The following is a 16753-nucleotide window of genomic DNA, read 5'->3' as shown; positions in this document are numbered from 1 at the left end:
ATTATAGTTAGAATTCTTATTTTATTCCTCAGGTAATGATGAAAAAGAATATATTCATGTATTTTAAAGCAATTGTGTTACTAAATAACTGTAAAATATTAGGTATAATTTTTATATAACTTCTGTGGATAAATAAGACACTATATCTAACCTAACTTTCCATATAGGGCTATTATAAATATCAAATAAGATAACATATACAAAATATTGTTTATAAAAAATTCAGGGAAAGTGGAAAGTTATAGTAGCTTGAATTACTATATTTAATTTGTATCTAATTTCTCTGAACTTTTCATAATAACTGCTTTTAAGTTATCGAAAAATTTATGAAGTTTTCAGTATAACAAATTTCTATGAAGAACCTTGTGTTGTATTTTTTATGGTTTACATTCAATATTATTTTGTATTAGTTTTAGGCATACTGCACAGTAGTCGGATAATTTTATACTTCACAATATTTCCAGTATGCACCTGGTACCACATATAGTCAATATTATAGTTATATTGACCATATTCCCTGTACTTTATATCCCCGTGACTATTTTGTACTACCAATTTGTAGTTCTTAATCCATTAACCTTTTTTACCCAGTACCTCAACCATCTTCCCTCTGGCAACCATCAGTTCTCTGTATATATCAAATCTGTTTAAATTTTGTTCATTTATTTTGTTCTTCAGATTCCACATGTTAGTGAAATCATACAGTATTTGTCTTTTTCTAACTGATTTATTTCACTTAACATAATACTATCCAGGTCTCTCCATGCTGTCTCAAAGGGTAAGAGATCCTTCTTTTTTATTGCTGCATAGTATTCCATTGTGTAAATGTACTACAGCTCATTTATCCACCTGTCTACTGATGGACATTTAGGCTGCTTCCATAATTTGGCTATTGTAAATAATGCTTAAGTTTTCCCATCTGTAAAGTGAGGACAATAGGGGAAGCAAATATAATTATTACTAGAGGGCCGGTGCACGAAATTCGTGCATGGGGGGGTGGGAGGGAGGTTGTCCCTCAGCCCAGCCTGCACCCTCTCCAATCTGGGAACCCTCAAGGTATGTCCGATTGCCCATTTAGGCCTGATCCCGGTAAGATCGGGCCTAAACGGGCAGTCAGACATCCCTCTCACAATCTAGGACTGCTGGCTCCCAAATGCTCACCTGCCTGCCTTCCTGATTGCCCCTAACCACTTCTGCCTGCCAGCCTGATCACCCCCTAACCACTCCCCTGCCAGCCTGATTGATGCCTAACTGCTCCCCGCCAGCCTGATTGCCCCTAACTGCCCTCCGCTGTAGGCCTGGTCTCCCCCAACTACCTTTCCCTGCAGGCCTGGGTCCCCCCCAACTGCCCTTCCCTGCAGGCCTGGTTGCCCCCAACTTCCCTCCTCTGCTGGCCTGGTCACCCCTAACTGCCCTCCCCTGCAGGCTTAATCACCCCCAACTGCCCTCCTTAGCAGGCCTGGTCCCTCCCAACTGCCCTCCCCTGCTGGCCATCTTGTGGCGGCCATCTACTGTCCACATGGGGGCAGCCATCTTGTGTGTTGGAGTGATGGTCAATTTGCATATTACTCTTTTATTAGATAGGATAGAGGCCTGGTGCATGGGTGGGGTCCAGCTGGTTTGCCCTGAAGGATGTTCCGGATCAGGGTGGGGGTTCACCTGGGGCGTGGGGTGGCCTGGGCGAGGGGCCTGTAGTGGTTTGCAGGCCGGCCACGCACCCTGGTGACCCAAGCGGAGGACCTGGTATCTGGGATTTATCTATCTTCTATAATTGAAACTTTGTAGCCTTAAGTGGAGGCCAAAGCAGGCAGGAAGCTTGGCTTCCTCCATTGCTGGGGGCAACCCAAGCCTCCTGCTCTCTCCAGCTCCGTGGCTGCCACCATTTTTGTTGGGATTTATTTATCTTCTATCATTGAAACTTTGTAGCCTTGAGCAGAGGCCAGGGCGAGCGGGAAGCTTGGCTTCCTCTATTGCCAGGGAAAACCAAGCCTCCTACTCGCTCTGTGGCCGCAGCCATCTTGGTTGGGTTAATTTGCATACTCACTCCTGATTGGCTGGTGGGCATGGCTTGCGGGCGTAGTGGAGGTACAGTCAATTTGCATGTTTCTCTTTTATTAGTGTAGATGAGGATTGAACGAATTATTACGTAAAAGCAATAAGTGAACAGTACTAGAAAGTGCTCAATAATAGCTGCAACAGTAACTTATTAATAAGCTAATTTGATATTCTGTGCTTTGAAAATATGAAAACCCCTAACATACAAAGAGGAACTGCTCCATTATTCAGACTAAAATGAGACCTAAATTATGCTCTAACCTCAGTGTGCATATTTTCTGGAGGTATTATTTTGGTGAAAATGATGGCAGGTGCTCCAGTTATTCGTACAGAAAAATCTGTTAAAATGGGAGTCATGATTGCTCTTCTTTCTTGATGTCGCCGTATGCTAAAAAATAAAGAACAGAATTGTTAGCCATTGCATTATTTTTCAAGAATAAGTTTCATTAAATTTGTACAAGTCTTTGAACTACAACATGTATGACAAAATCACATTATTTTGGAGAGGAAGCAAGAGGGGGAGAGAGATAGAAACATCCATGAGAGAATCATGGATCGGCTGCCTCCTGCAAGTCCCCTACTGGGGATCAAGCCCACAACTCAGGCATGTGCCCTTGACCGGAATCGAACCTGGGACTTTTCAGTAGGCAGGCCGATGCTCTATCCACTGAGCCAAACCAGCTAGGGCTATATTTATATTCATAGTACTTTAACTTCAGTACTTAACTTCAGATTTATAAAGGATATAAAAATCACTGAGATATTCAGATGTAGTAATTTCATATTAGTTTCATCCTAATACTTTTCAAAAAATTACTTTGTTTCTAATTCCTCTTATTTTTACAAATAGCTTACTATCTTTTTTGTTACCAATAACCTCACTGTTTTGTGATAATTTTTAATATCCTATATTTTACATTACTGACCTTCTAGTTGACAGCTGTCCTCTTAACAATCTCACTAGGTTCCTAAGTATATCCTAATCTTTGACCTCTTTTTTTTAAGGTCTAAGAATCCTCTGTTCATTGATTATTGCTGCCTTTAAAGCTTGTGGAATGGCACTTCTTACTTTGGTACTAAATGCTGCTTCATAAAGAAACTGTATGTAGAGTAAGGAGCATTATTAGCCCCATATTCCCTCTAAGGAAGGAGGTTCAGGAACAGTGATTACACAGTTGGGCATGGGAGGCAACTTGATACCAGAGCAGTACTTGGCCTCTGTTTTAATTCTTCTTTATACATTTTCACTTTTAATCAGTTATTTAGTATGATATTTCTACTCCACATTAAAAATTGCTAATAATTTCAAAGGAAATATTGCAAACGTGGTAAAAGATGAAATTAGAAAGCCTTATTGAGAAACCAAAGCTTGTGCTAGTACAGATCTTCAGATCTACTATTCACATTCTTAGTTTCCACTTTATGAAATAATACAATATTGTTTTACTAGTAAGCCATGCCCCCGAAGTTCCAAGGAACCATTAATTTATATTCCTCATAAATGCGTTCCTATTATTCCTTTATATTATAAAATGATAAAGTTGAGATAAGTGACTGACATGTTATCTCATGAAAAAGCCGAGAGAAATCTCAAGTCTTTCTACTTGCTTTTCCAGCGGAGTCTGGAGGGTACTAGTATCTCTTGTTGAATTTCGCAATGGGCAGAGCTTTGTATGGTGTCTGCCAGAAAATAAAATTGGATCATCTGGTTCTGTGGCACATAAGTATTGGATTTTAAGAAAGTCAATTTTAAAGAGTTAAGAGATCTGGTGAATAAAGGGTAACAGGAAGAAGTATTAAAATCTGTGAATACAGGGAAAAGGTTGAGATCCTGAGAGGCACCATCATTATAGCCTAATAGCTCAAATTCCATAAAGTGATCAATGTGAGAAACATGTACCATGTGATGTACTCTCATAGGGGAGTGCTAATATACACCTTTTATTAAAAATACCTTAAAGTGGGAAATATGGCAAGAATCCAAATAAAAGCAAACATTACCTAAAGTACTAATGAAAAAAAGCACTTTTCTGTATCATAACTTTTTCTCCATTATATGATGAATTAAATCAATTATACAACCTTTGAAAGACCTATGACCTTGGAAATAAAAAGAAAAGCTTAAAAAAGTCAGAAGTCCTATAAAACTATAACTTTTCTGGTATACAGTGCTAACTTTTGTGTTATTCTCTGTTCAGTATTTCAGGTAATAATACACATTTTAAAAATCTTTTTTTTTTTAGATTCAAATATGTTCAAGGATGAATTTTAATGAAAAAAGCAACACAAAAATAACTACAACAAGAATTAAATTCTACCACCATTTTACTAGATAATAGTCTAGGGCTTGAAATAACAAAAGAGAGAAGCAAAACTCAAATACTGACATTATTAATGACTTCAAGGTCTTAGCCACTCTCCGTAAATCAAGGAAATAGATTTTTAATGGCCATTTTGACCTCAGGCCATTCTCACATCCCTGATAGGCAGGATTTTGAAATGAGCTGGCTATCTGCATCTGGGGCCCTTAAGGGCCAGAAAAGTATCTACCATCAGAAATGGGGAAGAATGAGGAAGTTTGCCTCGCTTGGCAAGAGAACTTGTTGAAAAAACAGAGATCTCCATAGAAAATATAAGAAATAATGGTTAATCCTTCAAGTATGTTTCATAGCTCTTATATTACCCATGTTGGTCCAAAAATACCTTTTCTGAGTGACTTATATAAAAGTGGCAACAGACCTTTGATAACCCTGGACATCTATCAGAAACAGATGCAAAGCCTCTCTGGAAATCATTTTCTCAAACTGACAAAAAGGGTTCTCAGGGACAAAGACCACTGAAGATAAACTCCTAATCACAGATTATTGTATATGCCCCACAAAAAATTATTCCTTATTAGTAAGAGAAGAAGTTAACCCCATCATCAAATTCATTGAGAACTTCTGATAATGTAATTACCACATAGGAACAATAAAATCAATTTGTTTAAAACTATTAAAGATATATAGGATGGAATAAAAACATGATTAAAAAAGGCAAAACTGATTTGAAAAACAACTAAGTAGAAAAATATAGTTATTAAAATTAAATATATAATAGAAGAATAAAAAGTTCTTTAGATTTAAGAAAAATTGGTGAACTACCATTTAGATTTGAGAAAACTCCAGGAATTTAATAAAGTAAATTTTAAAATGGGAAGTTTAAAATAAAAGTTACTAGTAAAGAGCCAAGTCTGACATATTTAATTGCCTTTCCAAAATGGAGAACAGAAAGAAAGAAAAAGCAATAATATTAAAGAAATAATGACTGAGAATTTTTCAGAACTGATGAAATATAAGGATACACAGATTTAGTAAGCACAATGATTCCTGGTTCAGATAAATATCATAAAATCCACAATTAGACACATTTGCTGAAACAGCTACTCACGTATGATAAAATATATTAAAATAAGCTAGAGAAGAGATTCGAAAGAAATATTTCTTTGATATACTCTAATATGACAATGACTTAATATATCTTTACACTGTCCATAGAAATAAAGAAATAGTACAGTGGTTTGTACTATCATCTAACATAGAGGGTTAAGCCCATAGAAACTTATAAAACCCTCTTTGAGGACCAAAAACATTGACAATCATAAGGTGCAAATCAAATAACAAGAAGTAATCATATGTGTTAACAAAAGCCATTCTGTTAAGCTTTGGGAGAAGTAGATTGCAAATAAGGAAAAGTATGGTTTCTGAAAGTGTTACTAATCAAGAAGGCATAATGAAAAGCCACATGCACTCATGAAAATACGTGTTTAGGAAGTCAGTGGTCTTTTTATTTGGGCTCAGCATATTTACATTAAGGTTCTTCTGCCCACCTTCCATACATTTGGGTCTGACTTTATGGGTAATATTCAAGCAGTTTAAGAACCATACTTCAAAAATCACATAATATAAAAGACTAGGAAAAACGTTACTAAGGCTTCCAACATATTACACCAAAAATACAGAATTAAAAATAACAAACAGTACATTTGAAAGCAAAAATAAATAAATAAATAAATAAATAAAAATCTCTCTTAAAAAAATACAATTCAAGCAGGTCTTTAATCAATGAGGTATGGGACTTAGACTACTTATATAATTCTGCTTAGGTATTAGCTTGATATTTTCACAAATTAATAAGACAAAAGTGATGGTTTGGCCCAGGCTAGGTAGCTCAGTTGGTTCGAGTGTCCTCCCGATTACATCAAGGTTGTGGGCAGGTTAGATCCCTAGTCAGGGCATATACATGAATGCATAAATAAGTGGAACAGCAAATCTCTCTCTCTCTCTCTCTCTCTCTCTCTCTCTCTCTCTCCCCCCCCCCTCTTCTTTCTCTCTATAAAATCAATCAATAAATTATTTTGAAAAGAGAAGAAAAAAACAGTGATGGTTTTCAGGTTGAACAGTAAGAACAAAGAAAATGCTTTTAATGCCACATTCCTGTTAATGATTTAAGGTACAATTCTGGAAGGAGTTCATACATGATTAATCACAAATCAAATAGGCAAGGGCTCCTGTGAAAATTTGGGTAATAACTTTACTTCAAAAAATAAAAATAAGAGGTCAAAGACAGATGAAATAGTCACAATCTCTCAGAATTAAGCCAACAATATATGCTTCAGGGACTTTAATGTCAACACAAGTCCAATGTTATCAATCCTGTGAAGCATAGGATGATTGATTTTAGGAATGTGTCAAGTTCAAATTCAACCTGCTAAAAGCAAACACAGTAACAATGATTTAAAAATATCCTATGTAGGGGGGAGGTAGGAAAGGCCTACAGAGTAGTATATGTAATTGATACCTGCATATCATATTTAAACAAATGAATATGCTGTAACTATTTCTCTGACAATGAAGTTTGAAAGAAAAATTACCCAGGAAAATCAAACACAGGTAGTATGATAGGGACAAATAAAAAGTATTGTGATAAAAACTACATGATTTATTTTTTTAAGTATAGTTATAACTAAGTTTATTCAAATTAAATCTTTAAATAATATAAGCAGGAAAATTCTATTAACATTAATTTAGAGAATTAAGGCTTATGGGCATTTTCACAAAATTACAAAATAAACTTTTCATCCCCCATTGCCACACACCCAGAGGACTAATCACCATGTGAAACAGCAATAGTGATTTGAATGTGTAACCTGCATATGGCAGACATCAGTATAGGTTGTTTTAGTTCTCAACACTTCATTTCCTCAGATTATAAAATCAGCCCAGATGTAGTAAAAATGGTTGCTAAGAGAAAAAGGTGGAAAAAAAGTGATTAACAGTGAACTTTAGCATTAAGTGTAAGGAGTCAGAGCATTGAGTAAAAGAAAAGTAGTTGATTTTTACTAAGAGGAAGCAATCAGGGTTCTACACTTAGCTCTATGTGAAGTGCTATTGTACAAGCCAAGAAACCTCCTCACTTAGCTTCTTGTGGTGGTTTTATCCTGTAACAAGTTGCTAATAAGAATGGTTCAAAGTTCAGAGCGAAATTTGTATGAGATTTGGAAGGTGTAAAGGAAATGGTAGCCAATATACCCTTAAAGTCACGCTGTTTTAAATGCAGTGAGATTCCGATGCGGAGGTGCTGACAGGTTCCAGCTTGTCCCCACTCTTCCTGGCTTTGTAATGAGCTCTTTTTCCTGACTACTGGCCCTACTGACCAACAGCAACTGCAGGCTCACGCCAGACACAGGGGCAAGAGCCTCCCAGGGACTTCTCCACCACTCCGAGGTCTCTGCAGACACTGGTCAGGCCTGGCTTCTCAGATTCCCTTGGGAGCCACAAATTGTTTAACCATCACATGATCAAGAGGGTTAGGCAGTGTGACATTTCTCTGGTCAGCCTTATTCCTCTTTTAGACTCTTACTTCTCAGCTTTTTAAAGTTGGATAAGTTTAAACGAGATCTTTATGCTAAAATACTTACAGTGGTTCCCCTGACCTGACTGAATCCTGATTAATTCCTCAGCTGAAAAATTAAGATTTGGGAAGCAGAAGATCTACACATTTTAGAATATGATGATTTTTTATATTTAACTTCCCTGTTCTCCTCTCCCCAACATACACATATAAATACATTATTATTAAAGTAAAAATGTGAGTAATGTACTCAGGAGGAATGAGTAAAATGTGCGGTAAAGGTTGATATTTCATATAGGTCTGGGGTGGGAACAAATGATTCTTCACCGGGTAACGTTTCTACCTTTTGAATTTTACCTTTGATACTTTTAACCTTTTTTTTGAAAAACAAAAATATAATTATATTAAGGTTTCATTTATATTTCTGTCAAGATTAATCAACAGAACTAAGCTATATCAGATCTAAAATTTATTATCTCATTTGAAGACACATTCATCAGAATTACTTAATCAGGAACACCCATCCAATCATTTGATTTGTTAGTTCTACTTAATCATCTAATCATTCAATGTCTCATTAACTCACTCAAATCCTCATTAAGCACCTATTATGTACCAAGCATGGCAATATATTGGGATATTCAGAGTTAAATAAAACATGCCACATTTTCATACTCCTAGCTCTTTAAAAAAATGTATATTTATTTCATAATTATTGCAGTTTTTTAAAATATATATTTATTTATTTGTTTTTTTATTTAGAGAAGAAGGGAGAGGAAGAAAGAGAAACAAGGATCTGAGAGTAGAACATGAACTGGCTGCCTTCAGCACACACCCTACCGGGGGATTAAGCCCGCAACCTGGGCATGTGAGTTGTAGTGTGCAGGACTTGTAAGTTTTTTAAGCTGGTTCTATCTAAATCTGAAAACTGAGTGAAGTGGAGGAATGAGGGAACTTGATCCTGGTGGACACCAAGTGATGTTTAGAGATCAGGACTGGTGTGCTGGATGTGTGGTATGCACCAAGATCCTCTCTTCAGGATCAACACATGCTTTCCCCCAGCTTCCAGACTGCCACCTGCTGATGGCTCAATGATTGCACCTCTCTCATGAATGTACCTGGGTCATTTGTGCGAGATTTTTTACCCAAGTATTTTTTATTCCTCCTTAGAGGCACACTTAATCACTTGTCAATGAAGGGCTATAATTATTCATTTTATAGCATGAAAGCACTTAGTGTTAAGAATGAATCAATGGAAAGGATGGTGATGATCTCTGTCCTTGGGACCTAGACAATTAGATAACTGTCTTACTTAGAAATATGCTAAATGCCGTAAGAGTCCACAAAAGGGAACCTAATCTTCTCTCCTTAGGGGTCAGGGAAGACTTCCTGGAAAAACATGACATCTGCTCTGAGAGTAAAGGAGGCAAATGAAAAGGGTGGGTTAAGGGAGTTCCTGGCAAAGAGAAGATCACATACAAAAGCCTAAAAGCAAGAGATGATCTGTCTGAAGGAAGCTAAAAGAAGTTCATTATGAATAGAGCACATGATGATAGAAAAGAGTGTGGGCACCTGAAAATGAGGAGCCTTTTAGGGTATAGACAATCAGGGAGTATTTGGTTTTAGGCAAATCACTTATCTTGTCTAGGCCTTAGTTACTCCATGCATAATTAGGGAAAACAGTTCTTACCCCTATCATTATTGTGAAATTAGCTAAAGTGATAAGCATTATATAATCTATTATTGATGTTATACTATTATTGGAGGCCCGATGCACGAAATTCGTGCATGGGGGAGGGGGGGTGTCCCTCAGCCCAGCCTGTACCCTCTCCAATCTGGGACCCCTCGAGGGATGTACGACTGCCAGTTTCCTAAACGGGCAGTCGGACATCCCTCTTACAATCCAGGACTGCTGGCTCCCAACTGCTCGCCTGCCTGCCTTCCTGATTGCCCCTAACCGCTTCTGCCTGCCAGCCTGATCACCCCCTAACCACACCCCTGCCAGCCTGATTGATGCCTAACTGCTCCCCTGCCAGCCTGTTTGCCTCTAACTGCCCTTCCCTGCAGGCCCGGTCACCCCCAACTTCCCTCCTCTGCTGGCCTGGTCACTTCTAACTGCCCTCCCCTGCAGGCTTGATCACCCCCAACTGCCCTCCCTTGCAGGCCTGGTCCCTCTCAACTGCCCTCCCCTGCTGGACATCTTGTGGCAGCCATCTTGTATCCACATGGGGGCAGCTATCTTGTGTGTTGGAGAGACGGTCAATCTGCATATTACTCTTTTATTAGATAGGATAGAGGTCCAGTGCACGGGTGGGGGCCAGCTGGTTTGCCCTGAAGGGTGTCCCGGATCAGGGTGGGGGTTCCCTTGGGGTGTGGGGCAGTTTGGGCGAAGGGCCTGTGGTTGTTTGCAGGCCGGCCACGCCCCCCAGCGACCCAAGCGGAGGCCCTGGTATCTGGGATTTATTTATCTTCTACAATTGAAACTTTGTAGCCTTGAGTGGAGCCAAGCCTTCTGCTAGCTCCGTGGCGGCAGCCATTTCTGTTGGGATTCATTTATCTTCTATAATTGAAACTTTGTAGCCTTAAGTGGAGGCCAAAGCAGGCCAGGGCTGCAGAAGCTTGGCTTCCTCCATCGCCGGGGGCAACCCTAGCCTCCTACTCTCTCCAGCTCCGAGACTGCCGCCATTTCTGTTGGGATTTATTTATCTTCTATAATTGAAACTTTGTAGCCTGGAGTGGAGGCCTGGGCTGGAAAGGGCAGGCGGAAAGCTTGGCTTCCTCCATTGCCGGGGAAACCCAAGCCTCCCTCCTGCTCTCTGTGGCCGCAGCCATCTTGGTTGGGTTTATTTGCATATCCACTCCTGATTGGCTGGTGGGCGTGGCTTGTGGTCATAGCAAAGGTGCGGTTAATTTGCATATTACTCTTTTATTAGATAGGATTAATGCCAAGACTTGAATAAATATAGTTTTGGTGTTAAAGGGACAGAAACCCAAAGCAATCACCATTGCAAAAGGCATATAACAAAGTCTACACACAGTGTTTTAAATTAACAAATCAACATGGTATGTTATCAGCAACAGATGTTATTGAATCTTATAAATTAAAAATAAAAACAGTGAAAAATAACTAACACTTTCTTACATCATAAAAACTGTTTAAAACATATAATGTATACTTTTTACAATATAAAAGTATCTTTAATGACCAGTACCTTCCTTCTAGCAAACAATTCTGTCCTACTAATGAAAACCTCGAATAGCCCAGGTAAGATGGCAGTGGCTCTACAAATCTGACAGCTTACATTCAGGACTAATTCCATTTTACATTTTCCTGTGAACATACCTGCCTCTGGTTAAAATGAACTTTAAATAACCAACCAGTGTCATTTTTGCTTTTCTCCTCTTATTATTATGTGTGCTGCCAAAGCAACCACTTCTCTTATTATAAGCAGAAAGCAGAAACTTAAAACAAAATCTGACCTTGAATACAATGGATTTCAAGGGAAAATGTGAATGTAACCTTAGCCTGAAGTGGAACCTTTCAGCAAATAGCAAGGTTTAAAAAAAATGCTAGCACAATCTTAAATTTGCAATAATTATGGTGTAATAGTAGGACTAATAGATTTCCAAGTAAAATCATGAAATTCAATTACAAAATATATTTTATGTTTGTCATGCAATGCAGAAGCAATACTACTAAAACCTTCAGGTTGGGCATGCTCAACATGATATCACCAACTGGTCTGGCAAGGAAATATACAAAGTGCGGCAAGTTTCTCCAGCACTTCCTACCTGCTGGCCATGTTCCATTCCAGGGCGGGGTTCTGAGAATTTCTCTCGCTCTCTGTTAGCACCCCTCCTGTGCCAGTTTCCTTCTCTGGTTTCAGTTGATCCCACTGCGCAGTACCAATATTGATGGACTGCAGGTCTATTTGGTATTGTCTATCTTCAATTTCTGATCCAGGGTCACGAAGAATTCCTAAGTTCAAGGCTCTTCTGTAAAGGCAGTGGAAAAAAGTAAATAGGTAATGCCAATTTTCTATGATTATTTTGTTCACTAACATAGTATTATCATTATTTTTTCCCCTTCGGGTTACTGATGAATACACTGGGTTAATCAAATCTACGAGGCACGTATTGAAAAGTTACCACAAATTATGACTTGAAAATGTATCCAAAAACCTATCACTTACTATAACCTACTTGATAAGGAGTTAGTTATTCCTAGCTCTGTACTTTTTTTCCTAAGAACTTTCACACACGATTGTAATCCTGGAGATGCTGAGGTTCTATTATTATTTCCATTTTTATTAAAGAGAAAGTAATTCAGAGAGATTCACTTAGCCAAAATTGCCCAGATAGTAGGTGACAAAACTGCCACCTAAATACAAGTTTTCTTACTCAAAAGCCAGTCTCCTTTCCAACGCTATCATGTACCTTCCTCGGTCTTCTGATGTCTTGTTAGGAAGAGTCTTAGAGCCTTGTTAATCTACTTCATTCCCTGCCTCTTGCCTTTGATACATTATATACCCAATTGTCATATAGATAAATTGTTAAGAACACTACCCTGTTTACTGATGTAGAAATACGATGAGACTGGCCCATACAGAGGTGGGTCTTTGATCTTATTGGACCCAATACTCAGCAAAGAAATAAAATTACCAGTGGCTTACAGCTAAACTAGAGGAAGAAAATGGTTAAATTTTTCATGGAGGTTTTAGAAGGAAAATAGCAAGCCAGTATGGTAGGGTGGGAAAGTTTAGGAGCCAGATCAACCTAACTTTGTGGGAGTTTTCGAACTGTTTAATTTTGTAGGCTCACAAATACTTTAAGTGAGTTATCTAAAGGAAAGTAGTATTTGGTCTCCAAGAAAATGTCAATCAGTAAAAAGAACCCTGAAATAACATAGAGAATAAAAATAGTTTTACTAGTATACATACTTTAAAAACCTACAAATGCAGGTTTAGAAAAAAATATAATTAAATTAATTGCATCAATTGAACACTAATAAAACTAATTGAGGGGCTGGGAAAGTTGGATCCTAGTGTGAAAATTGCAGAAAGAAGGTAAAAATATGATTAAGACGATGCTTCGGCTAAGTACGTAGTATGGGTCTGACCATGCCCAGAAGTTGGTTAAATATTGATCACTGAAATTTAAGACAGATGGTGTCTAGGCCAGTTGCTCAGGAGTAGAGATGGCATGCATTGGGCCAAACAGGATGAGGGCTGAGGCTAATAAATTCAAGGGAAGAGAAGAGCAGGGAGAAGACTGAATTAAATGAGCAGGCAGATCACGTGGGGAGATAGCAGAGAGAGTACAATAAAGTAACAGGGAAAGAGACAGGCATTGGTCAAGAAGCCGGAGCAGGAACTAGAGAAACAAATATGGATGGATTTTCCTCATTCCTAAGGGAACAGCCAAACCTGGCTCTAACTTAGAAACATTACAATCTGGAAATGGGCATGCAATGAAAAGTGGCCTAAAGTTTTACATGAACACAATAACTGCATTACAAATAGGGCTCATAACCCTGTCTGTGCTCCTAAGGTCTCTCTACATAAAGCAGTGCAATAACATCACAATGATTCATCAGTCTTCTCCAATATATCATAATCAATAAATGCTGTTTCAATTCAGTGATTTTAACGGACACAAATCTTCACAAATCTCAAGTGAAGAAGCTAATCTGTCCACAGCCATAGAAAGCACACAGTCTTTAAACAGGAAACTTTTGATTCAGTTCCACATAAATTCTAACTTATCTTGGGCACTTGGTGGCCTAGCCTATTTTCCTACATTGTTTTCCCCATATAAAATTTGCATTTACTTATTTTAATCTAGACAGTGCTTTTTACAATGTAAATAAATTTCTTAAACATATTTGAAGGTGAACTACTTTAAGAATCCTTGGAAAAAGAAGTATTTTTGAAAATACAATTAGTGCTATATTAGCACCAATTAGTGCTATAATAAAAGACCGACAAAGCAACCTAGTCCAGCATTAACACCCGGCTTTCTGTTTTCCTGGGCACATGGAGAAATGGCATAATCAGAAGATTACAACCACAAAAACACTGAGTGTCATCAGTGGTTTTCATTTAGGCTTCAAATTCCCCATATTTTGTCTTGGCCATATTCCTCCCGTCATCCATCTGTGGAAAATATGACTTTCCACAGGTTCTTCTTACCAATGGAAAAATAGTTTATATATTGAGCAATAGCCAGATACTTCTAACCATGCTAATTGAAAATTTTCAAACTGTTTAAGAATCAAGATTGGGGAGTTTTTCTCTTTCTATTTATTTGCTTTTGAAATTAAGTTATATATTTGTCCTTTTAAGCTGATTTGGAAGTTCAGAGAAATATATAGTGTTTGGGTGTATAAATCCAACTTAAAAGTTAACTGTGAAACCATTTAAATGCCAGTTGCAGAGAATGGGTAAGCAAAAGATTCATGTGAATTTGGGTCTCACTTTCCAATGGCCATAAGCTTACAGAAATTAACTTTTCTGTGCTTGAGTTATTTCAATATTAAGACTAATATAGAGATAAATAAAATATATGCCTGAAAATTAAACTATTCTTAAGAGGTCCATTATAAACTTTATGAGCATTCCTTAAGTATATTATCTTTAAAAGTTCTCAATTAATAGTATACCTAACCATCAACTAATCATAGATAAAAAGGCACCAAGATATAACGAAGTCTACTTTTCTAATTATGAAACTCTATAATGAAACCGATAAAGATAAATGTTCTTTAATATTTTCAGGGTCAACTGTTTCAAAAGTATGGAATATTAGAAACCCTGAATGAACCTTCTTCTGAAACAACTAAAATGCTGAAAGCAATTTAAAGTCTCACTTTAAACACATCTCAAACCTGGCAACAATGATCAGAAGCTGTAAAATCCCTCCAAAAAAGTGAACCAGGATCACTAATAACTAAGCACCCAAAACCAGCTTTCTGCTCTGATTACTGTGCAGGAAGAGATAAAGCTCAAGGCCCACCCAAGGTGATAAATCTACTTAATAGGAGACCTTGCTTATAAAGCTGGTGTCACGAAGGACTACATCACCATAAAAAAAAAAATAGATTAAAAACAGCCCTCCTAGGAAGCCTTTTGGTGATAGAACAGTTCTGTATGTTCATTGTATTGGTGACTGGCTGACTCTACATATCTGATAAAATGCACAGAACTATGCACACATACACAGAAATGAGTGAACGTAAAACCTGTGAAATCTGAATAGGGTTGTGGTGGATCACACTGATGTAAAATTCCTGGTTTTGATACTGTACTATAGTAATGTAAGAAGTTATGCAAGATCTGAAACAATGAAACTACTAGAAAAAAGACATAGGGGTATCTCCTTGGCATCATTTTGTTAATGAATTTTTGGATTTGACACCAAAGGCAGAGGCAAAAATAAAAAATAAACAAGTAGAACTAAATCAAAGTAAAATGCTTCTGCAAAACAAAGGAAATCATCAACAAAATGAAAAGGCAACCTTTGGAATAGAAGTAAATATTTGCAAACCATATATCCAAAATACAGAAGAAACTCATACAATTCAATATTAAAATGAAAACCCAATTAAAAATTGTCAAAGAATTTGAATACACATTTTACCAAAGATATACAAATGTTCAATGGGTACATGAAAAGGTGCTCAGTATCTCTAACCATCAGGAAAATTAAAATTAAAACACAATGAGACATCACCTTGCACCTACTAGGATGTCTACTAGCAAAAAGACAATGGATATCAAATGGTGGGGGGATGTGGAAGAAAGGTAACCCTTGTACACTGTTGGTGGGGATGTAAACTGATACAGCCATTTTGGAAAACAGTATGGAGATTCATCAAGAAATTGAAAATGAACTACCATCTGAAACTATCCTACTCCTGGGTATATCTCCAGAGGAAATGAAATAATTATCTAGAAGAGATATCTGCATTCCCATGTTCATAGTAGCATTATTCACAATAGCCAAGATGAGGAGTTAAAATTAGAATGTAAAATAAGAAAAGATCAGAAAAATTTGGACAAATAACTTATAAAAAGAATGAATCCACATCTACACTAATAAAAGAGTAACATACTAATTGACCGTACCTTCGCGACGCCCACCAGCCAATCAGGAGTATGCAAATGAACCCAACGAAGATGGCAGGTTAATTTGCATACACAGGCGCCGAGTGGCCAGGAGTGGGGCGGGACGCTTGCATCGTCACCATGGCAACGACACAGGCATTCCGCACCGCCTCCGGCCACTCCAGGCCTCTGAGCAGCATGGGAAGGTGGAAAGGTGGCTCTGGCCAGAGCGAAGACAGTGCCAGCAGCCAGGGGAAGGAAGGTCCATTCTTGCACGAATCTTCGTGCATCGGGCCTCTAGTATAACTATAATCACAGTAAACACAAATGAATTAAACTTCCCAGTTAAAAGATAGAGCTGTCAGATTGGATTTAACAAATCACAGTTTTATTCTGTGTGTGTGTGGTTTTTTTTTTATGAAATATACCGAAAACGTAAGTGCACAATAAGACTAAGTGTCAAAAAGAGGAAAATTTATACTAGGGAAACAGAAGCCAAAAGAGAGCCATAGTAATTATACTGACATTTGACAAAACACACTTTAAGGGGAAAAATTATTAAAAATGCAATTACTACCTGAATATAAGAGATCCAATTTGGCTGAAAGTTAAGACAATTCTAAATTTATTTGTAATAACATAAATTCAAAACATAAAAGAGGCCACTTTGCTATACTCAAAACTGGTGCAGAAGAGTACTG

At 37.6% G+C, this 16753-nt stretch overlaps 1 protein-coding gene across 3 annotated transcripts in view; it reads right to left on the bottom strand.

The window, feature by feature from the left end:
• Nucleotides 1–16753, bottom strand: part of VPS13B (vacuolar protein sorting 13 homolog B) — a 635560-nt gene that overhangs the window by 259496 nt on the left and 359311 nt on the right. For all 3 annotated transcript variants that reach the window (XR_013959339.1, XM_080646974.1, XM_080646975.1), the window contains exons 31-32: nucleotides 11740–11943; nucleotides 2317–2443 (exon numbers count right to left, since the gene is read on the bottom strand). Coding sequence is in view for 2 of the 3 variants with exons in the window: in XM_080646974.1 (XP_080503100.1) it covers nucleotides 2317–2443; nucleotides 11740–11943 (331 nt within the window). In the remaining variant the exon portion in view is untranslated. The remainder of the gene's footprint in view (nucleotides 1–2316; nucleotides 2444–11739; nucleotides 11944–16753) is intronic.

The sequence above is a fragment of the Plecotus auritus genome (genome assembly GCF_963455305.1).
Source record: "Plecotus auritus genome assembly, chromosome: 11".
NCBI classification, from domain to species: Eukaryota; Metazoa; Chordata; class Mammalia; order Chiroptera; family Vespertilionidae; genus Plecotus; species Plecotus auritus.
The sequence above is the reverse complement of the archived record's forward strand: the minus strand, read 5'-3'. Positions and strand labels throughout refer to the sequence as shown.